The sequence below is a fragment of the Bos indicus genome, chromosome 24 (genome assembly GCF_029378745.1).
Source record: "Bos indicus isolate NIAB-ARS_2022 breed Sahiwal x Tharparkar chromosome 24, NIAB-ARS_B.indTharparkar_mat_pri_1.0, whole genome shotgun sequence".
In the NCBI taxonomy this organism is placed as follows: Eukaryota; Metazoa; Chordata; class Mammalia; order Artiodactyla; family Bovidae; genus Bos; species Bos indicus.
This window is the reverse complement of record NC_091783.1, coordinates 20,710,022-20,732,397: the sequence shown is the minus strand read 5'-3', so window position 1 is coordinate 20,732,397 and position 22,376 is coordinate 20,710,022. Positions and strand designations below refer to the sequence as shown.

Here is a 22,376-nt window from a genome sequence, read left to right as displayed (position 1 = left end):
CTGAAGAATTGATGCTTTTGAATTGTGATGCTGAAAGAGACTCTTTAGAGTCCCTTGGACTGCAAGGAGATCCAACCAGTCCATCCTAAAGGAAATCAGTCCTGAATGTTCATTGGAAGGACTGATGCTGAAGCTGAAATTCCAATACTTTGGCACCTGATGAGAAGAACTGACTCATTTGAAAAGACCCTGATGCTGGGAAAGATTGAAGGTGGGAGGAGAAGGGGCCGACAGAGGATGAGATGGTTGGATGGCATCACTGACTCAATGGACATGAATTTGAGGAAGCTCCTGGAGTTGGTGATGGACAGGGAAGCCTGGGTTTCATGCTGCAGTCCATGGGGTGTCTCAAAGAGTTGGACATAACTGAGCAACTGAATTGACTGACAGTGTCCCTGAATTTAGTTCCTTCTCCCCTTCTTAATGCTGGACCTTTCACGGGGCTTTTTCTTTGATAGACAGCTAAGAATATGCTGGAAGAAGGGATGCCTGCCTCCACCCTTCCCCATTATCCTGACTGAGACACAGATGATAAATAGAGCAGTCAGCCCGTGTGCTACAATCTAAATTCCAGACTAGACCCCAGATACATGCAGGTGTTACTGTTCACATCAAAGCATCAGAGATTAGGTTCTCTGTGATTTGGTCTTTCTGACCCCTCTGATTCTCAGGTAGTGTTTGATGTGGAATTAGGAAAAGAAAATAACTTACGATTTGGCAAGGCACAGGCAATCTTTTGGTGAGCAAAAGCAGACAGATGCAACTGTGACAGACCACAGCCCTGAGTACTTGGTGTGGGACATTCTGATTGTTTGGTTTTCTATGTGGAAAGAAAGGTGCCCTCTTCTTGGCCAGTGCTGGCTATAAAAGGCCTCCATTTCTCAGATCAATTAAGAAGTGACAGGAGAGAAAGAGTATGTAAACAAGAAAGAATGTAAGAGGAGAGAAGAAAGTTGGTGAGGTCAGAAGGTGAAGAAAATAATACCATTAAATGATGAGCAGTAGAGACTGTCAGTCTAGACAAAGCGTAAAGCAAGGATAAGAATAAAATAAAACAGCTTTGCACTGTTGGGTGTGAGGTTGGGAATCACTGGCTCCCAAAAGGCCTAGGGCCTCCTATGCATGAGTCTGCCTGTGCCCCAGCAGCTCTTGTAGGCTTTGTCTCCTAGGCTAACCGTGGCCACCAGGAGATCAAAGGCAGCATGAGCACCTGCACTGCAGTGACTCCAGCCATCATGAGTCGAACTGCGGTGCCTTCGTTGCTGCAGGTTGGTGCAATGAAAGCCACCCTGGAAGGTGGAGTCCAATATCGCTGTGCTGTGTGCTTAGTCACTTAGTCGTGTCTGCCTCTTTGCGACCCCGAGGATTGTAGCCTGCCAGGTTCCCCTGTCCATGGGGAGTCTCCACGCAAGAATCCTGGAGTGGGTTGCCATGCTGTCCTCCAGAGTATCTTCCCAACCCAGGGATCAAACCCAGGTCTCTTTATAATGGAACATAATTTGCTGTTGTTCAGTCACTGTCATGTCCAACTCTTAGCCACCCCCATGGACTGCAGCATGCCAGGCTTCCCTGTCCTTCACCATCTCTAGGAGTTTGCTCAAACTCATGTCCATGGAGTCAGTGATGCCATCCAACCATCTTGTCTTCTGTGGTCGCTTCTCCTTCTGCCTTCCATCTTTCCCAGCATGAGGGACTTTGGTAATGAGTCAGCTCTTTGCATCAGGTGGCCAAAGTATTGGAACTTCAGCTTCAGCATCAGTCCTTCCAATGAATATTCAGGGTTGATTTCCTTTAGGATTGACTGGTTTGATCTCCTTGCAATGGAACATAATGGGTTGTGCTAATTTGAAAAGAGAAAACCCTTCCATAGTGGAAAGGACAAAAAGAAAAAGATATTGCTGGCTTTGTGCAATGTGGGTTCATTTTCACTAACTGATGAAAAGGACTAGAAAGGAAAGTGGTTCAGTCTCTCTGTACTTGCAGAGACTTCTGCTTCCAGGTGGCTTGTCACAGGGAGTAGCAAGTCACCACCCCTGCTACTGTAAACTAGAAACTATAATAAAATAACAAAAACTTTCCTTCAGAATACATCAGAGAACTGTGAAAGGAGAGAGAACTAGACAAACTAGAATTCTGGGTGAGCTGAGGGCACCTCTCTGAGAGCATTCACCTTGTCTGGGCCCAGGCTGAGAGTTAGATTTGCTGTGAGCAGAGTAACTTTAATAGTGAAGAGAATCCAGCGGAACTTTCAGTAGTCATGTGAGCTGGCATAAGAGGATGGAGCTAGAGAAGCTTCAAATGCAGACAGTTTTCTTCATGGGACATTTGCTAAGTACTGGGGCAGTCTGGGGAGGTGGGGAGTGGGAGGCTGTGTCAGAAAGGCTGTAGAAATTTTCCTGCAGTCTTGAAGTTCTGAGGAAACAAAGACAATTTAGAGTAAGCACCTTCAACACATGCATACAGATAGTTAAAGACAGAGATGGACTGATTCTCAATGAAAACTGCTATTTGGCCCCAATCCTGCTCAGTCCTCCTGGGTGGCTCAGTGGTAAAGAACCCACCTGCCAATGCAAGAGACACGGGTTTGATCCCTGGGTCGGGAAGATCCCCTGGAGAAGAAAATGGCAACCCACTCTAGTATTCTTGCTGGGAAATGCTGTGGACAAAAGGAGCCTGGTGAGCTACAGTCCATGGGGTCACAAAAAGAGTCAGACATGACTGAGCGACTAACACAAGAACTGCTCAGACCTTCACTATGTCTGCTTAACAGAAAGGGTAAAGACTAGGGGGGAATGACACTGACTTCAGACTCTGCATTCTTTTCTACACAAAGTACAGTCCATAGTCAAAATTAAGAGCCAGGAAAACAGAAAGTGTGACCAAGAAGAAGAAAAGTAGACTAGAGCAGCAGATCCCCAGGTGATCCAGATGTTGAAATTTGCAGTCAAATTTAGCCATTTATAGTTGTTAAAAAAAATAAAGGAAAATAGAGACAGATTGATCAAAAGTTTGAAATTTATTTAAAAGAATCAACTGGAAATTCTAGAACCAAAAAGAAGATATCTGAAATGATTAACTGATATGATGGGTTTAACAGCAGAGTGGTACCCGCAAAAGAGGTTGGTGAATTCAAACAAAATAGATTAGTAGAAAATAAACAAACTGAAGCATGGTGATAAAGAATGAATGGAACGAAATGTAAGAGATCAGTGAAGTGGGATGAAGTGAGAATCGCTCAGTCATGGCTGACTCTTTGTGACCCTGTGGACTGTAGCCTGCCAGGCTCCTCTGTCCATGGAATTCTCCAGGTCAGAATACCGGAGTGGGTACCCATTCCCTTTAGGGAATCTTCCTGACCCAGGGATCTAACTCATATCTCCTGCATTTCAGGCAGATTCTTTACCAGAAGAGATAGGTGGGACACAGTCAAATGGTCTAACATATATGTAACTGGAGTATCAGAAAGAAAAAATGGTAAGAAGTAATAATTGAAATAATGGGTGAGAATTTTCCAAAGGCTCATGATAGATAGCAATCCACATATTTTAGAGAGGTGGCAAGGCCAGGGAGGGGCTTCCCTGGTGGTCCAGTGGTTAAGGATCCGCCTTCCAATGCAGGGGGCATGGGTTAGATACCTGGTCAAGGAACTGAGATCCCACCTGCCTCGGAGCAGCCCTTGCACCACAACGGGGGGAGCCTGTGTGCCGCAAGTACTGAGCCCTGTGCTTTAGAGCTCATGCTGTGCGACAGGAGAAGTCAGCATGCCACAAAGCAAAGACAAATATTTAAAGAGAAAAACAACAAATCCAAGGAGAGGAAATACTAAGAAAACCCTACCTAGGCATACACAGACAAACTTCCAAGACCCAAAGAGAAAGATAGCATCTTTAAAACAGCCAGAGAGAGAAGAGTGTGCTCTCTGAGAAGCAACAGTAAGAATGATAACTCACTGTTAGCTGAAACTATGAAAGTCAGAAGAAAGTGGAATGGCAGCTTTAAAACTGCCGAAGAAAAAAAGAAGTTTCTAACCCGTTATAAATCTATACCCAGGGAAACTCTTTTAGAAATGTAGGTAGATGTTTATTACAGTGATATAATATCTATTTGGATATAATTATTTTCATTTTAGACCACTTCTTTGTTAGATTTTTAAGGGAAAAATTAGTTGCAGTGTGTTTTTTCAAACTACAATTTGCATATTTTTTAAAAAATGAAGTCCAATTAAAATGACATGGTACTATCATGGTCTGTAATGTTTTATCTGCTCCACCATATCTTTCTCTATTTGCATATATTATATATGATAAGTTACACAGACATCTCAGTATATATCAATGTCTGGCTAGCACCTGGGAGACCCTGGGGAGCCCCCTTGGAGTCTAAGGTATGGGCGGTGTTCTCCTGTGGCTGTATGTGTGTGCACAAGTCCCAGAAAGGGAAGCATGTACACAACCAAGAACGGGCTTCACTGGGAATCGGGCAGTGAGGAAAGTAACCAAGAGGAGAGGAGACGAGGAAGCAGAACCGAGACTGAGGTCATGAGAGAATGATAGCATCACAGAACTGAGTCTGATGGTCCTGGACAGATGGCCACATACTCCTTGTGGGCATCTCCTGACATGTCACGGTGCAAGCAGTTCCCCAAGAGCGTGTAAGATGGACATATAGGTAGTTCTCAGTGGAAAGATCAGATGATGCCTTCATTTCCGGCTCATTTCAGGAGCCAGTTAGTTATATTGCATTATGAGCAAAGACAATTGCCTGAGCTTTGTGTGTTTGGGGAAGGGTAGCTTGGCATTTCAAAATGGGGCACTGAATTTTAAATCAATAGAGAAAAGGGAAAAAAGGAAATTGCTGGGTAAAATGCAATTGTTCTGTTGATGGCTTTGTTGTGAGGAGGGCTGTGGTTTAGAGGCTCTGCCGAGCCCCGTCTGAGAGCTCTGCTGCCGTGAGGACTCTTGCCTTCGATTAGAACACCTAGACCAGCCTGAGAATACAGAAAAATTTATCAATTTCAAAAATTAATTTCTGAGAAGAACATATTTTTAGAGGGTTTTATGATGCTGAAAACACTAACCTTCCGATGGAAACAAGTAGATCAGTTGCCATTAGGTATAAGCAGAAAAAGTAAAAATGTCCTGATTTTCTAAATCCCAATGTTGTAAGTATGCTCTTACTCGTAAAACAAAGCACTTTTTTAAAATGACCACAACAAAAGCCTTGTTCGCGGAAAACATCATTGTCCTATGGCCTCAGTTCTCAAATACATGCAAGTGGTCAAACACTGGAATCCTGGTTCTCGTTTGCAAAGTACGAATTATTTGTGTGTTTAATTTAGTCATCTGAATTTTACTAGCAGAAATTATGACTAAATTATAGAATATTACATATTTTCAGTCTATAAAATGTACAGTCTATTGAGCTGTGATCAACAATTCCCTACAATTTCCATTAATATCCAAATACCAAAGTTTTGAAAAATTAGTATAGAACTCAAAATTTAAGATAAATATTTACTAACATTTTTTCCCTGTAGTTTGAGAAAAGCTGACTATTCTTCAGCTTTAACTGGATCTTGGTCAAGATCAGGGTACCTGTGTTCCACAAACACAGAGTCTGAGAACACTCACTTGCAGGCTCTTTATTATGAAGTGTAAGCAGAGGAAATTCACAATATTGAGCACATTGTACATTTATTTTTCTTACAGAAGCATATTTCCCATCTTAGAGAAGAGATTTCACAAAGAAGTTGATGAGTCACAAAGTTCATTTTTAATGAATCAAAATAGCATTCGTTTCTAAGTGTTTAATATGATTTGAGAACCCATGTTTTTGTGGTACTTTCTTCTTGCTGGTCTAGAGGCAGGTGCTTTCATGTCAGACTGGGCCTGTCCTAACATATAGCTATAAACACATTTTTTTTTTTCTGGCCAGGAAGCAGATAAATGTACCAAAGAAAATGTTGTTTGGGAACTTCCTTGGTAGTTAAAGAAGTTGGTTAGGACTCTGCACTCCCAATGCAGGGGGCCCGGGTTCGATCCCTGGTCAGAAAACTAGATCTCTCGTGCTGCAACTAAAGCCTGGTGCAACCAAATAAATTTTGAAAAGTAGACAATATGTGTTATCTCCGCTTTCCTAATGGGAGAGGGCAATCCTGTTATGATTTTTAAAGGCTAAGTAATCCAAAAAAAAAAAAAAAAAAAGATGAACCCATACGTTACAAAATCCATTGACTTTTATTTAACTGAATGAGAAGTTAGGGTTAGTTGACGTACACTGCTGCTGCTGCTGCTGCTAAGTCACTTCAGTCGTGTCTGACTCTGTGCGACCCCATAGACGGCAGCCCACCAGGCTCCCCCATCCCTGGGATTCTCCAGGCAAGAACACTGGAGTGGGTTGCCATTTCCTCCTCCAGTGCATGAAAGTGAAAATTCAAAGTGAAGTTGCTCAGTCATGTCTGACTCCTAGCGACCCCATGGACTGCCCCCTACAAGGCTCCTCCATCCATGGGATTTGCCAGGCAAGAGTACTGAAGTGGGTTGCCATTGCCTTCTCCTGACATACACTAGGCACACTCAACCAGAGATAGACAGCTGAAACGTAACAAACATCTCCGGACATTTCCGGAGTGCATCACTGGGTATCTGTGATGTGTAGGGCACCATGTCGCATCGGGAGTCTACCCTCCCCCCACCCCCATGACCACAGGACCTGGCAGGTGGAGACATACCCAGAACAGTGAGAGATGGGGACACAGCTGTGTGACAGAGTATGGCATAACGTGCCACTGGCGTGGGTTCTTGGAAGGCCAGAGCCCGGAGGGTGACGGTCCCAGGTCACTGCGGTGCCCCTGCAGTGGGGACGGGTGAGCTCCCTGTATCCGCCAGGTTCCGCCCTGACTCGGCTCCACTGGGCTCTGTTGCTGACGGGCTTTGCTGTGTTCTCCTCTCTGAGTACCTCGTGCTCTCTGGTTGTTTGATTCTTCAGGATCCGCTAGTTCCTGGACTATGGGCATGGATGACTCGCCTAATGTCACGGATGATGCAGCTGATGAGATCATGGACCGCATCGTCAAGTCGGCCACCCAAGTGCCCAGTCAGCGAGTGGTGCCGCGGGAGAGGAAGCGTTCCCGCGCCAACCGGAAGTCTCGTAAGTGCCTCGGAGTTAGGTCGCCAGACTCGGCCTCCTGGGAGCTGCCTCCTGGCTCTCTATGACCCTATGACTCAGAGGTGGGATTTAGTGAATTGTCCGTGGTGCCCGGAGGGCCCACGTGTGGTCTTCAACGAAAGGATTTTGTGGTGGACCGTCAGCACTGGCCACTGGGGAAGGAGGTGTGCCGCAGCCGCCTGTCCACGGTATTCGCCATGTCTGGTCAGGCCTCCCCTGGTTCACACGTTGTCCCCAGGAAGGTCTGAAAGGGGACACTGAAAGACATTTCAGTGTCTTTGGTGTGCAGGGATGGATACACTGGGCCAGTTGCCAAGTACTGCCCTGAGGGCTTTGCTGGGGCCCTATTTCTTCCCCTCGCCCAGCATCAGGGACCACTTTCTGGGCTGGAGACTATTCCCCAGTGGTTCACTGCTGCCCGTGAACATGCTGAAGGTGAGCCCAGAGGTGGCAGGTGATTTTACGGTCATTAGGATGCTTAAGATCACTCATGTTAGCCTACGTTGATCAGGCTTTTTTTTTAAATTGCCTACCAAATAGAGGATATTTCCTGCTCCCTGTTACCTGCTCCTACCCACTGAATGACAGGTGTGGAGCCGCCTCCGTGGGCACCAAGCTGAGTCTCACAGGGACGGCTCACTTCAAGAAGCAGGTTCTCTGAATCCTTTGACATGGCCATGGTCCTCCTGTGTTTCAGAAGAGAGCTTACCGCCCCAAGCCTTGGCCTGCTACTGGTCACTCAAGAGACAGCTTGAGTCTCCACCAGCTCAGCCTCCAGGAATGCTGACTAGGACAGGGATTTCTGATGTTTCATAAAAAGGATGCCTGTTTGCCTCCCCTTGTCTTAGCTTCCAGAGTGAAAAGAGAGTGCCTCTCAGGAGTCAAGAGTTCAGTAAGAACTCAAACTCAGAGCCCCCCCATGCAGTGCCACCCTGCACTCATGGGGGGTGGCTGCATTTTGGGCTGCATACTGTGGACGCCCTGGTTCTGTTTGTCCCGTTGTCATGCATGTTTCCAGGGTAAAGAATACTAAACCGAATTGCCACAGACTCTCAGACCCTGCCCCTTTTATATCATTGCCTTTAGATTCTAGGGGACATTTTCTCCAGAAAAAGTAGGTTCCACTCAACACCACTTGCAGGGAGAAGCAGAGCCTCTCAAATTACAGAACTTGGGGGTTGGGGGCTGTGGTTCTCAGTCGGTGAGATAGGAGGCTGGTTTTGCCACACTCCTTAGAGGAGGTCCATCCTGATGGTACACGCTTCAAGTACCTTCTTGAGTTGTGGTTCTCAACCGTGGGTGCACAGTAGAACCTTCTGCAGAGCTTTAAAAACCCCCGGTGTCTAGGCCAGACTCAAGCCGACCACCGGAGAGCCTGTGCGGTGGGGTCCTCCCCGCGCCCCCGGGTGGTTGGTGTCACTGGAAGGACTCTTGTTCCACTCTGTGCGGCCTCTGCCACACTCCCTCCATTTTTAAAATAGAAACGTATCGTTCAGGGGGACTTTTTACATCTGGAAGAATATGTTTGTGGGCTCCAACATCGCTGTCTTTACGTTTTCCAACATTTCCTGGCACTGCTTTGCCATCCTCCTGGTGCTCCCATGTGAAAACTTGACTAGGGGCTTGCGACTTAAAGTTGTTCCTCAGACAACATGAGCATCTCTTGGAGGCTGGTTAGAAACACACGTTCACAGGGACCTCTCCAGGGCAGCTGATTCAGAACCTACATTTAACAAGATCCCCAGGGGACCTGAGCACAGTAAGGCGGAGGTGGCCCTGGGATACGAGGCCAAGACGGAATTGCAGGGTCCCCAGATGTGCACGTCTTGGGGGGCAGATTCTTCTCCAGAAGCTCACCCTTACTCTCTCCACACTGTGTGCTCCAGGCCAGGCCAGCACGTGCCTTTTCTGAAGAGTGTGAATAGCATTCTTTATGTTTTGACTCACTTTCTTTCTGCATACTGGGAAGGTCTAGCCTCTTGTGGTTTGTGTCTCTTCTGTTACGTATGGCTTATCTACATCATTTGCATATTTTTCTCTTGCTGTTTTCATAATCAGAAATCTTTTTCTTAAGTAGCTTTTTTAAAAAAATTAAATTTATGAAAGGTTTTTGGGGTCTTAAGTAGATTATCCTCAGTATCTGTCCTTTATTGAAAGTGCAAGTTGCTCAGTCATGTCTCATTCTGACTCTTTGTGACCCCATTGACTGTAGCCCGCCAGGCTCCTCTGTCCATGGAATTCTCCAGGCCAGAATGCTGGAGTGGGTTGCCGTTCCCTTCTCCAGGGGATCTTCCCAACACAGGGATCGAACTCAGGTCTAATGCATTGCAGGCAGATTCTTTACCGTCTGAGCCACCAAGGAAGCCCTTGTCCTTTATTACCATTCTCTTATTTACTTAACTAAACCAGTAACCAAATGGAAGAAACCATGTACCAGTAGACAACTTCAGTGCAAAGTCTCCATCGGGAAGAGCTAGGGAAAGCACTTTGTGGGGAGTCGACCATGGGGGCGGAGTAAAGAAAGGATACCAGGCCAGGGATTGCCCTCCAGAAGATGGGCAGGGTTGGGCCAGGGATCTCAGAGAAGGAGACTGCATGAGACAGGGGCCTGGCCAGTCCCTGGAGTCCCCGGCCGTGTCCTCCTCCTATAGGTTGTACGTCTGTGTTGGCAAAGAGTGTTGGCCCTGCCTTCCCGCCAGATTCTTAGAGAGACACATAATGTCAGTGGGAACAATAACACAGTCATAATTAATTTTCCTCTTCAGTCTGGCCAGAGAGATATTTTGCCTGTTTTTGTGGTTGACATAAAATAATTTCCTGTGGTATCGTTTCCATTCCAATCTTATGCAAAACAGCCCTATATTCTTTTTATTTAGCCAAACATATTTTGTCCCGTGATGCAGTTGCTACAACAAATACAGCTCTGCATGTATGTAAGTGTTTATCTGTGACAGGTTTCGTTTATTAGTGATGGCACCATACACAGAAATTTGAGATGGGGAAGTTACTCTGATTCTTTATAAAGGGATGTAAACTCCAGCTTTTCACAAGAAGTTAAAGGAACGAGAAAAAACCAATTTGCAAAATTGACATGAAGTTCAGCTTGGGGCCTCACCCTGGAACAATGCTGCATCAGATTTGATTGTTTAATGGTGGCGATGAGGCAAGTGGATAAATGAATAACCAACATATTTGGGCTATAACTCATTTAGCTAAAGACAATAACAGTCCAGCTGTTGCAGGAAACCAAACTGAATCCAGCCCATAACCTAGAAATTTATGACCTGCAAGCCACTCAAGACTCCTCGTAGATACTTAAACTTTTGCTTTCATGTTTGATGCTGGTGGCCAGGCTTACCCCTGCCAAGAGTCCTGCTTAAAGCCTGAAATATGCGGCCAGTTGGAACACACCCAGGGCACTGTAATGGATTCCGAAGTTCCCAGGCTCTGTTCTGCTGTTTTCCCAGCTGGTACCATCAGGGTCTCAATAAGTAAAGTGTTTTGAATTGTGCAGTTGATGTCTAGCCTGTAAAATGTCAACACAAATGCACCTCAAATGCTCCCCCAGAATCTAGCCAAGGCTCTCGAATCAGCTGGTGCAGGTGACCGAGGAGAGCATTCTCCAAGCCCTTTGTTTTCATCTTTTGGTTTTTCTTTTCATCATATCAGGGGAGGTATCCGTCTGGCCAAAAAGTTAATTTGGGTTTTTTCATTACATCTTATGGAAAAGTCCGAATGAACTTTTTGACCAACCCCATACTGTGTCCGGGCAGGAAATGGCAACCCACTCTGGTATTCTTGCCTGGAAAATTCCATGGACAGAGGTGCCTAGTGGGCTATACAGTCCATGGAGTCACACAGAGACACGACTGAGCACACACACACACAGACACACACACACACACAGACACACACACACACACACACACACACACACTTTGTCTCCAGGCTATTTTTTCTCTTAGGCCTCCCAAATGTTGGTCTTCCCGTGGAAACCTTAAAGCTGATGGGCATCTGAGGTCTCCTTCCCACTGTGATTCTGCGGGACAGGCTCGGGGTCTGGGGAGGAAAAGGGCCCTTGTGTTCTTTTCTCTGGGACTTATCTTCGGAAGAGGGTCTCTGCCCTGGTGGCCGTCTGCATGTCACCGTTAGCCTGGCCTGTCACAGCAGAGGGGGCACTAGGGGCTCATGGTTTGCCTTTTACTCTTTCCCAGAGGAGCCCAGGTCTTGTCCCACTGAGAGAGGCTGGATGCCCCCTCTCCTGCTGTTTCTCTCCAAGGAGGAGTCTGGGCCCCACCTGTGATGTCAACATGGAGTATTGGGCTCAGGGCTATGTTTCTATAAAAGTGCGATCACTTCGACATGACCTACAAGCAATCCACCAATGTCTTAGGAATATAAGCTAGGTCATCTTTACAAGAATGGTGTTTCAGTGTGAGGGGCCAGAAGTCTGATTCTAGGGGCTGCTGGGAAAGGAACACTGAACTCTAACTTGATTTAATGACTGGACTCTCATTCCACCTCTTACAAAGCTTCACCATTCCTCTTGAAGGGCATGTGACATGTTCATGTTGATTCGATATAACAAAGATCTTTTTTTACGACATATTGAGGGACGTTGCCATGCCATCACGTTACAGAATTACATGGAGAAGGAGGCTGAACAAATCTGAAAAATTATTGACCCTGTTTTAGGAAAATGGTAGCTATGCCTCACAAAATATTAGATTGAGTGCTGGATCTGATCAGTTCAGTTCAGTCGCTCAGTCATGTCTGACTCTTTGCGACCCCATGAATCTCAGCACGCCAGGCCTCCCTGTCCATCATCATCTCCCGGAGTTCACTCAAACTCATGTCCATTGAGTCGGTGATGCCATCCAGCCATCTCATCCTCTGTCATCTCCTTTTCCTCCTGCCCCCAATCCCTCCCAGCATCAGAGTCTTTTCCAACGAGTCAACTCTTTGCATGAAGTGGCCAAAGTTCTGATCAGTACTCAGGTTAATTGTAATTTTCCAAAGTGGTGTTTGAAAATGTCCAGAAATTTTCCCACTAATCCCATTAAGAAAAATTTCCCTGCATGTTACTACATAGTTCTTCCCTACTTACAAATTTTATATTCTTTTATAGGGCTAACAATGGAAAGAGCCAGAGGCGTTAAAATGAATGCTCTTAGAATACAGTAGAATAAGATGTTAGTAAAAGGACCAGAGTTTCTCAATCAAACTTTTGTCTTCTCAACATCATTACTGTTTACTCAAAGCCTAAATATATTTCCAGCTCATTAAAGCTGGACTGATTGCCCCTCTGAAGACAGCTAAGGGCACCCACCCAGGCCAGAGGACAAAAAGATAAATAGAATAAGTCTGAGAAGGAGCTAAAGTCTCCTAAACCTGGTGGCGAGCCAGTGCATTTTAGAGAGCCGATATGTAAGGGATGGGCCTCTGGGGAGAAGTGCCACTCCATCAGCGCCCACTCCCGGCTGCAGGAGTAGGGTGGCCAGAGAGAATGGGGCTGACAGCTGCTCACTGACCCACTGGGGCCGACTTTAAGCCTATGGTGGGTGTCCAGCCCTTTGCACTGGAAAAGGAAGATGGGGAAGTGAGGAAGGTATTTGTAGCCCGGGTCTTCATTGGGAGGGTCTGGGAGGCAGGGCTGGACGGACCCAGGAAAGGGGCTTTGGGGGAGTTTGCCAGGGGTGAGCTGGGAGGCATAGTTAGAGTCTGGGGACTGGGGAGTGAGACGGTGCTTTCAGAACAGACGCCAAATCACCTGAGCCCTGGCTGCTACTGCTGCTAAGTCACTTCAGTCGTGTCTGACTCTGTGTGACCCCATAGACGGCAGCCCACCAGGGTCCCCCGTCCCTGGGATTCTCCAGGCAAGAACACTGGAGTGGGTTGCCATTTCCTTCTCCAATCTGAGCCCTGGAGGCAGGTCCAAAACAGGGTGTACAGGCCCCGCACCCAAGCCCATGAGGGCGGAAGCAGCCCCTTGCTCTAGAGTTGCTGGGACTTTGATGTAATGGAAAGCTCAAGTCTTGGAGTTAGAAAGGCAAAGCAGAAAGAGCTTGGAAGTGTTTCCCTGCACTGACTGGCTCTCCCAAACTGCGAACTAGCGTGTTGAAAAAGGGGGCTGGCTTCTGTGTCCCTCACCGTATTTGTCTGAATGGCAGGCACCCTTTTGCCCAGAGTGGTGGTTCAAGAGAAGAGAGGATCCGTGGAAGAGAGGAATATGAGACTTTGTCTTTTCTGTGTCAGAGAGCTATTCTGGGAGCAAAGCAGAGGGTTCTCGGAAGGGGGCTTCAGAAAGTGCCAAGCACCTTACTGACAGGAGGTGACAGTGGTTCATCGTCTTTGCTGCCAAGTTCAGATGGAATCCATCTCTATGCTTGAGAATCTGCACAGTCATAACACAGAGGGGACTGGCTCCCATTTAAATGGCTTGGCTTCACTGAGCCTGTCTTCTTCCAGCAAGTAAGGGTGGTGATGCCAGCCTCCCGGGACGGTTGTGAGGGTTAAGTGAGCCACCTGTGATGGGGTCTCACCATCCCCCTTCCCTTCACACTGGTGCCCAAGGGTCCCAGTAGGAATACGAAGCTGCCTGTAGATGTGTAAGGGCTGCGTGCGGAAGTCACCCAGGAGCTTGTGCACAGAAGACACACCCACCTCAGTATCACTTTGCTGCCATCACCCACCTCACTCCCCGAGCACCACTGTCCACCTCACTTGATCCGCTGTAATCCGTGGACCAGACCCATTTTGTCCCTCTCTTTTTACCCCCGGGACTCCGGTGCAGTGGCTTGCTCCTGTGCACAGAAGCCTGGGCTGTCAGCACGGTGTGTGTCTAGTACTGTTGTGCCGTCTCGGATACGCACTAAGGAGCTGGGCTTCATCTGAAAAGCGGGAAGGGATTTCAGTCATGCCCAGGACTTGCAACAATGCTGAAAACTCTGAGCCCAGAAAGCCATGGAGGAACTGTTTCATTTCTTTTCTCCCTGGCCAGGCTCCGCCCTCTCTCCCCCATCCTCCCCACTGCGTGACTCATAAAAGGCAGTCTGCTTTTGCATTTTCACTGATTGCTGTCTGCTCAGTGCCTAGCTAGCAACCAAAGAGATGGTGGAGGAGCGCTGGATGTGAACATAGCTACAGATGTAGGCAGGAAGTGGGGTAGGGACTCTGCACAGCCACGACCGTGGCCACACCAGCGGTTGTAGAAAGTCCCTGATACTGTAAATGTTGGGCCTCCCAACAGTGGCTGAGTGGTAAAGAATCCGCCTGCCAGTGTAGGAGGCAAGGGTTCGATCCCTGATCTGGGAAGATCCCCTGGAGAAGGAAATGGCAACCCACTCTAGTATTTTTGCTTGGACAGGGGAGCCTGGTGGGCTACAGTCCATTGGGTTGCAAAGAGTTGGACACAACTTAGTGACTGAACACATCAACCATAAATGTTGCTAAGAGCCGTCTCAGCGTGAGTGAACTTAATTCTGGGTCAGGCCTGTCACCACAAAGGCCATCACCTTCCTGAGCAGCTTTGCTGCATCGCAGTCAGATGGCAATGACTTAAGTCAGGGATCTGCGCCTTCCAGGAGACCAGCGTTCCTGTCCGGGATAGGTATGGCTGCGGCAAGGACTGTCTGATTCTCATTCCATTTAGGCTGCTGCAGGTCAGCTGTTTCACTCTCAGCTTTAAATGTTTCTCCTGACTCAGACAGTTGCCCTGATGTGGGCAATTTCAGTTCCCCCACCCGCCAAGGGCAGGTCCAGTCCTAGCAACACTCCTGTTTTTTCCTCCTGGCTCCTTAGTCCTACCAGGTTTTGCATGGTTCTATATATTCTTTTCCGCTGGCTAGGTGCTCCTGTCCGCTCTCAGCTGCTGTTCTGCACGCATCTCTGTGTCTGAAGGTGTATTCCTGATGTATCCTTGGAGAGAGAGGTACTATACATCCGCCTACTCCTCCACCTTCTTGTTCCTAAGTCAGGGATCTGAATCTCCCAGGAGGTCAGGATGCACTTCGGGGGTCTCTCCCAGAGACACTGGTTCTTGGTGCCCCAGGCTGAGTCTGCAAAGTCCAGTTTAAATCAACCAGCTTTGGGAACCTTAGCCCCTTGCTGTTGTCATTTGAAGTTTGTTTTTTCTTTTAGATTTTATTTTGAAAGAATTTTAAGACTTAACAAAAAGTTTCAAAAGTAAGCTCAGAGAGTTGCCTTCTATCCTTCACCCAGCTCCCCTCAGTGTTAACACCCTACGCACTGTAGGACGATGTGTCAAAAAATTAACTATTAACTGAACTGCAGTCTTGACTCAGATTTCACCAGTTTCCCACCAATGCCCTTTCCTGGTCTGTGATCCTACTTCAAGCCCCGTGTTGGGTTGTCGTCTTCTCAGTCTGCTCTGATCTGTGGCAGACATTCGTGACCTTGACACTTTCGGAAAGTACCGGCCAGTTATTTTGTAGAAAGCTGTCAATTTGGGGAAGCTTGCTTTTAATGGACAGGATTTTATGTGAAAAAAAAGATGGAGGGCGAAAGTAAGGAAATTAACCTAAAAGGTTAAATAATTGACATTGACCAAAAAAAAAAAAAACCCACAAAAATCCCACAGAATGTCTAGCATTGAATTACTAAGAATGACACACAGCTCCTGGTATTTAAGTCCAAAGGGGCAGGACTGGACCCATCATTTTTCTCCTTCAGCAGACAGGTCCCTCCAGGAACAAGGGCTGCATAAACGAACAGCTCTGATAGCAGCTGGGCCAGTTACTTCCCAGTGCCCAAACGAAAACATGTAGGACGTCTTCAAGCTCCAATGTGAGTCTCTGTCATCCCGGACATGCTATTCTCAGGAGACTCATCAGAGCAGTCTTTAGGATCTTAGGGATTACAAACAACAACAATGACTTATTTCCAGATTGCTTGGCATTATATGACAAAAAATGAAAAAAAAAAAATCAGTGATCCAAAGAGCACGCATGTGGCTTTCTGTCCCATGGGAGTAAAACTCGGTCCGTCTGCCATCAGAATGAAAAATTGTCGGCACGTGGGCTGCCAGGCCTGTCAGGGCACAGCTGTCCAGGGTGGGCTCTGGTTCGAGCTTCTTGGCCCGAGTCCTTCTCTCCCACCCTCCGAGGGGCCAGGGTCTCCATCTCTCCATGCTGCTGTTGCTCATTCCCTGTCCTCATCTCATAGGGTTTCCACAAAATTAGGGTGAAATAATCCGAGGTAGTGCTCAGGAAACGGCAACCACCATCATTCTTCTCGGATTCAGCTTAACAGAGAGTCACCTGGGAGCACTTTGGAGGATTAAACAAAAGTTTTTTTCAAGGGTGGAGCGGGGAAGAAAAGAGAAAAACTTAGGATTTTTCCATAAGCCCCAGACCCCACTGTGCTGCATGTTGACGGCAGAGGTGCCCCGGGTCGGATCCCAGGGCTGGCGTTCCGGGAGCTGTCACAAGTCCTGGGGCGTCGAGGGGCTGCTGGTGCCAGCAGAGTGACCCAGGCTGTCTATGGAAGGGCTGCGGGGCAGACAAGGATAAACATTTCCACGGTCTGTTCTCTGTTAAGCAGCTGCGGGGAGGGGAGGCAGTGGCATGTGACAAGCCGGGGAGCTCCGAGGCAGCCGGAGCGTTCAAGCGGGGAGCAGGAGTGGGGGCGGTGGAAAGGGGCCCAGATGTTATCTTATCAGATGGAAGCCAGCTCCCCCACCCACCCCCCCGGCTTCTTCCTCGCTCGCCAGCACTTGAGACATGCTATTTGAGAATGCCCTGTTTGATGGGAGGCTAGTTTCTGCTATGTGAGTCCCATATTCTGCTGATCCCCTCCTTCTCATACATCCCCAGCCCTTCTTTGCTTTCTGGAAATTTGCTGTGTGAGAGTCACCCCCTGTGCCGGCAGGGTGTGCTGCCCTGTGCCCCTTCCCTCACTCCACATCCCCATCAGCTCCTGGCCTCCTTGAGATGACACTTGGCTCAAGGTGGAGGCTCCTGTAACCCCTGTTGAATGAATGAGTTAACTGATGAGCAGGTAGACAGACACTGTGAGGGCCCTTTCCGTGTAGGACTTGAATTGGGGTACCGAGCTGATTTCAGTTCCTTGCATTACACATCTATAAGGTGAATTAACTTAGAGTTTTTAGCAAAGTGTTTGAATTCTTAAGGTCCTCTTCAGGGTTAATATATTCCTGGGAGAATTTATCTGAATTGTCAGGAAGGCCTACAGTAAGTAGGATTCCATAAATGGGGCAAGTTTTTCTTTGCATTTCTACCTTTCAGGGACTCATCTGGCAAGAAGAGGGACCTTTACTTACACTGGCTTTTCGCCATAGCAGAGAAAAGCCTGGGCCGGAGGGGTCTCAGGGGTCTACAGCATTAAAATGTGGGAGTAGACCATGAGGCTGAGGGAGCAAGGCTGGGACAGCACCGTTAAGCTTTGTTCTGTTCTCTGGCCTGCTCCCGGATTGGCTGGCCCGAGGCCCATATCTGTTAGGAGAGTATAGCCTGTTCTCTAAGGTGCCAGGGTCCTTACTCAAATATTTATATGAACTGAGCACTGTAGTTTAGGGCTAACATGTGAACAGAAGTAAGAGAGGCATCTTTCAAGGCCCACCAGCTCGTGTGGTCATTGTGCCAAGCATGTAATCCACGAGGGCGCAGAGCTGTGCAGAGCAGTGGTCACTAGCCCATGCCACCTCCTGTTGCCAAGGAAATGTGAGATGCCCTCCTAGTGCAGCATGGACTTCTTCAGGCAGAAGCTTGTATCTTGGATAAGAGGTCTCAGCCGTCCTTGTCAAGAATGAGAAATATTTCATCTTGTTTTCTGCCACTAAAATTATTCTTTCTTTAACAAACCCTTGAAGGAGTGTTTAAAGAACATAAAGGGTATTACAAACTAGTATTTTTATTGCTGCCCCATAGAACAAATTCCATTACTCAGTTACATGCAATCTGCCTCCAGCCAAGGCTCAGGAGCCAAGCATTTTGTCTGGATGAGTTAGATACTCAGTCTGGAGCCCAGGACGTCTGGGCTTGGGGGAGGGTGAGCTGGTGCAGGAGCAGCTGTGGCCAGGGGGCTCTGGGGCCCTGCTGGGCTTGGAAATGCAGTAGTGTGTGCGGTGGCCTGATCTGAGGGTACTCTTCACTGCAAAACTTTGTGCTGCTGTTAAAAACCCTAAGTGTATCCATTCTTTGAGTTAAAGAGCTGAGCAAACAATAGGCTCTCCATGAAGTATCTGTTGACTGATGGGTTAGGTGTTGGCCCCTGTCCAAAGTAAGACTTCCCTGGTGGCTCAGATGGTAAAGAATCTGCTTGCAGTTCAGGAGACCCAGGTTCGATCCCTGGGTGGGGAAGGTCCCCCTGGAGAAGGGAATGGTTACGCACTCCAGTATTCTTACCTGGAGAATCCCATGGACAGAGGAGCCTGGTGGGCTACAGTTCACAGGATTGCAAAGAGTTGAACACAACTTAGCGATTAACACTTTCCCTTTCCTGTCCAAAGTGCTGATTCCTGGGAGAGAAAAGTGTTCATTAGTAGATATTAGCTGCTGTTTGCTCTACCAGAGACCTGACTCTTTCAGGCCCTTTGTCCATGGGCTAAGTGGGCTTTTGCCCAGGGAGGCATTGATATGGGAGTTTTCTGCAGACACTTGAGATGGGGACCTCGCCTCTGTGGAGGCCTCAGAGGACATAGGCCCCCTTGTCATGGAGGGAATGTGGGGAATTAGATCTGGCAAGGAAAGTGGGAAACAATAAGGGTGAGCTTTATTTTCTCTGCATTCTGATCAAAGGCCTTCCCTGGTGATCTTGGGGGCTCTAGCTGATTGATGATTTAGAGTAGATGGTAGATCTATGACACATCACTTCTGAAAATAGAACAGATATCCCAAACTCTGTATGACTTCCATACAGAGTAGGCCAAATACAATTTATCAATTCAGGAAAATGTAATTAGGAAACCTTTCAAATGAAAAGACCAGTCTTGGAAGGGCCAGCTGCCTCATCCTTCAGCCTTATCCAGCCTCTATTTTGACACCGAACCTGATCACACTAAACAATGGAAACCCCATAATGTCAGGCAAATGTAAGCCAATTCTCAGTCAGTGAAATATGAGTGTTCCTCTGACCGCCAGTTGTAAACCTCAGGGCGAGAGGTCACGGGTCCTTCTTGAGCCGTGTGTGTCTCACAGAGAACATCCACCAAGCCCACTCAGAGGTTTGGCTGTTTGCTCCTTGGCATCGAGTCCACGAGGAGTCAGTGGTTCTTCTCTGTAGAGGCTCTTTGAGGAGTTGAGACCAAGACCACGGCGCTCGTGGGGGGCTCATCCTGACGACTCCCCCCTTGTGCCGGGTTCCATTAATACCTTGCTGGGGGGGCCTCTGCAGAGGTACGTCCCTGCAGATTTGCGGGATCATCTCACCTTATTTGCATCATTGGAACGTGTGTTTTCCTGTACTCTGGAATTCCTTAACAGCTCTGATCTGCTCCTTGTGCTGGGAAAGACTGCACTCTCAACACGCCACCTGCGTTTTGTAGTTCGCACCCTTTCTCAGACACCTCATCAGGGTGGGCCTCTCCCCGCTCCACTCCGCCTAGGCGGTCCCCTCTCTGCCTGACTCTTCAGGGCGGTGCCTGGGTCATCTCCAGGGCAGCCTCTGGCAGCCTGTAGATTTTTTTTTCCTGCCCTGAAAACAGCCAGTCAGCCAGGGCTCTTTGGCAGGGGTAGGGTGGGGCTGGGGGTCATGAGTGCTGTGGCTTCTCGGGGAAGGGGCCTGGCTGCTAACACTGCCCTCTCTTCTCACCCCTTCGTCTCTGGCCCTGGCAGTGCGGAGGACCCTGAAGAGTGGCCTGACTCCGGAAGAAGCGCGGGCCCTGGGCCTGGTGGGCACCTCGGAGCTGCAGCTGTGACCCCCACAGTGCCCTCAGAAGCATGTCTGTGCTGAGTGAGAGCTCCTGCTTGGGGGGAGCCCCTCCGGTGGGAGGTGCGGAGACTCTAACGCCTGAAGCTTCTGAAGGGGGAGCACGCGTGTCTCGGTGTCACCGCCTGGCTTGTGACACGGATCCCAGCGTCCCCTTCCTGTACTTTCTTCATCGTGTCCGCTGTGTGTCTCTTCTTTCCTTGACACCTGGCTTAGTAGTTCCAAAGCGTGACACTTTTTCTGTGCAGGAGCAGATCACTTCCGTCACGGTTACCATGGTCATGAGGCAGTTTGATTAGGTTCACAGACTGGGTCCCTCCACAACACCAAAACATGCAGATGTCAACTCCAAAACAGAAAGCACAGATTGTTTACTGATTGTGGATTTTAGATGTACTATTAATAAATGTTTATATAAATTCATAAATGTACACCCTGTTTCAAATACTAAATAAACAGAGTTTAATGCCGTAACTGGAAACCTTTATTCTCCTGCGTAGAACCTTAAATAGCTCCATAGGCTTGGCTCCTTCTGGATCCACAAAACCTCTTCTCAGGTTCATGAGAAGGACCCTGACTCCGTATGGCCTCCAAGCCCTTTGAATTTCCTTTTATTTGTTAACTGAGTGAGAAACGCTGACGTGTGCTCTTTGTAACTCCAGGTTAATTAGGCACAGTCTTCCTGGCAGTACAAGTTAGCAATAACCTCCCATGGATCACCTTACCCGCATGCTTTGTTTTTGCTCCTTTGTGATGCTGAAGCAATAACTAGAGTAGTGTTTAACAAATCTAAATTCTGCAACTCACTCACTGGCCTCTAATGTAAAATTCTCAAAGAATTTACCAAGTCACCAAAAGAAAAATGAAAAGTTGAAGCTTTGTCTGCGGAGAACTTCAGAATGAGAAGTACTGTCCTTGGTGCTCAAGCGCAGCCATCAGGCGTCTAGAGGGGAAGATGCTGCGCGGGGCTGCAACCGCAGAGCCACTCTGAGGGGCCTGAAGCCCTCCACGGAGACCTTCGGCCCCTCACAGGGTGCATGGCTCCCTCTGAAGAACCTCCATCTCTGGAAACAGGGGACAGTTAACAATTGCCATGGCTCAGTCATGTCCGACTCTTTGCGACCCCATGAACTGTAGCCCACCAGGCTCCTCTGTCCATGGGATTCTCTAGGCAAGAATAGTGGAGTGGGTTGCCATTTCCTTTTTCAGGGGATCTTCCCAACCCAGGGATCAAACCCAGGTCTCCCACACTGCAGGCAGATTCTTTACCGTCTGAGCCAGCAGGGAAGCCCAGTATTCAAGGGGGTGGTGTCAAAAGATGGTCAGGTCACCAATTCTACCAGTGTCTCACTTCCAGAACCTCTGTGACCCTGTGTTCCTGAATCTGGGCAGGTATCCTGTACAGACAGGATGCAGTCATGTGGTCTGAAGAGCTAAGATAATATATTCACCCCATTGGCCTTTGTGATTTTGACACCCCCCCCCACCCCCGCCGCAACCTTCTGTGTCTTCACTCTCTGGGAGACAGGGAGCTCTTTCAAATAGGCATTTGTCAAATAATACGTGAGTACCCCAGAGAGCCTAGAACCTGCAGGAGTTAGGTCTGTGTATTTCAGACAGCTGAGTTTATTTAATCACTTTATTGAAAAAGGTACATAGGGTATTAATGTTTATTTCCTTATGGTTCTAAATAATATGTATTATATTCCACATGTGGTTTAGTGGTTTGTCAAAGCCTCAGCCTAGAATATGAACATGGAATTTCTGTATCACTGGGGATCATGATCGGCAAAGAAAAGGAAGATGAATTTTTTTCCACGCATTTAATGAACAAGTATTTTGATGCCCTTTTAGGGGTCCCTGGTGTTCTGCTGAGAGTTACTGCTGTAGAATAAAAGGTCACATTTGGAAAGTGACTGAATAAATCTAATGTTAATTTTATTTTAGGGATTAAAATATTCTCAGAGGGAGCAAACTAAGTCAGCTAATTTCTTGGTTACAGCTAGGTAAAGAAGGCCTCTTTTTACTGGGAATTGGTTTAGTAGTTTTTAGTGAATCTGAGTGATTTTCTTCTGTAGTTCATTTCCTCTCTCCTTGTCGCCATTCATTCTGTCTGCCTCTGTTGGTGTTTTTAATTCAAGACGTTAAATGTTTCTTAAAGACTTTTGAGAAGCATTAAAGTGAATAGTACTTTGCACTGTGAGATGTTGCTAATTGTGCTGGTCATCACTATATGTATTCTTGTGCCTATTTCTTAATCTGGGTTGAAATTACAAAACTGCTGATAAAGAAAGGCAAATACT

General features: G+C 47.6%; 1 protein-coding gene across 12 annotated transcripts in view; it reads left to right on the top strand.

Moving 5' to 3' along the window:
• FHOD3 (formin homology 2 domain containing 3) overlaps positions 1-20,547 on the top strand; it is a 522,587-nt gene extending 502,040 nt beyond the window's left edge. For all 12 annotated transcript variants that reach the window (XM_019986698.2, XM_019986697.2, XM_070778524.1 and 9 more), the window contains 2 exons: positions 6,988-7,149; positions 19,980-20,547. In XM_019986698.2, the coding sequence (XP_019842257.2) occupies positions 6,988-7,149; positions 19,980-20,062 (245 nt within the window). In that variant the 3' untranslated portion in view covers positions 20,063-20,547. The remainder of the gene's footprint in view (positions 1-6,987; positions 7,150-19,979) is intronic.
• The last annotated feature ends 1,829 nt before the right edge of the window (positions 20,548-22,376 follow it).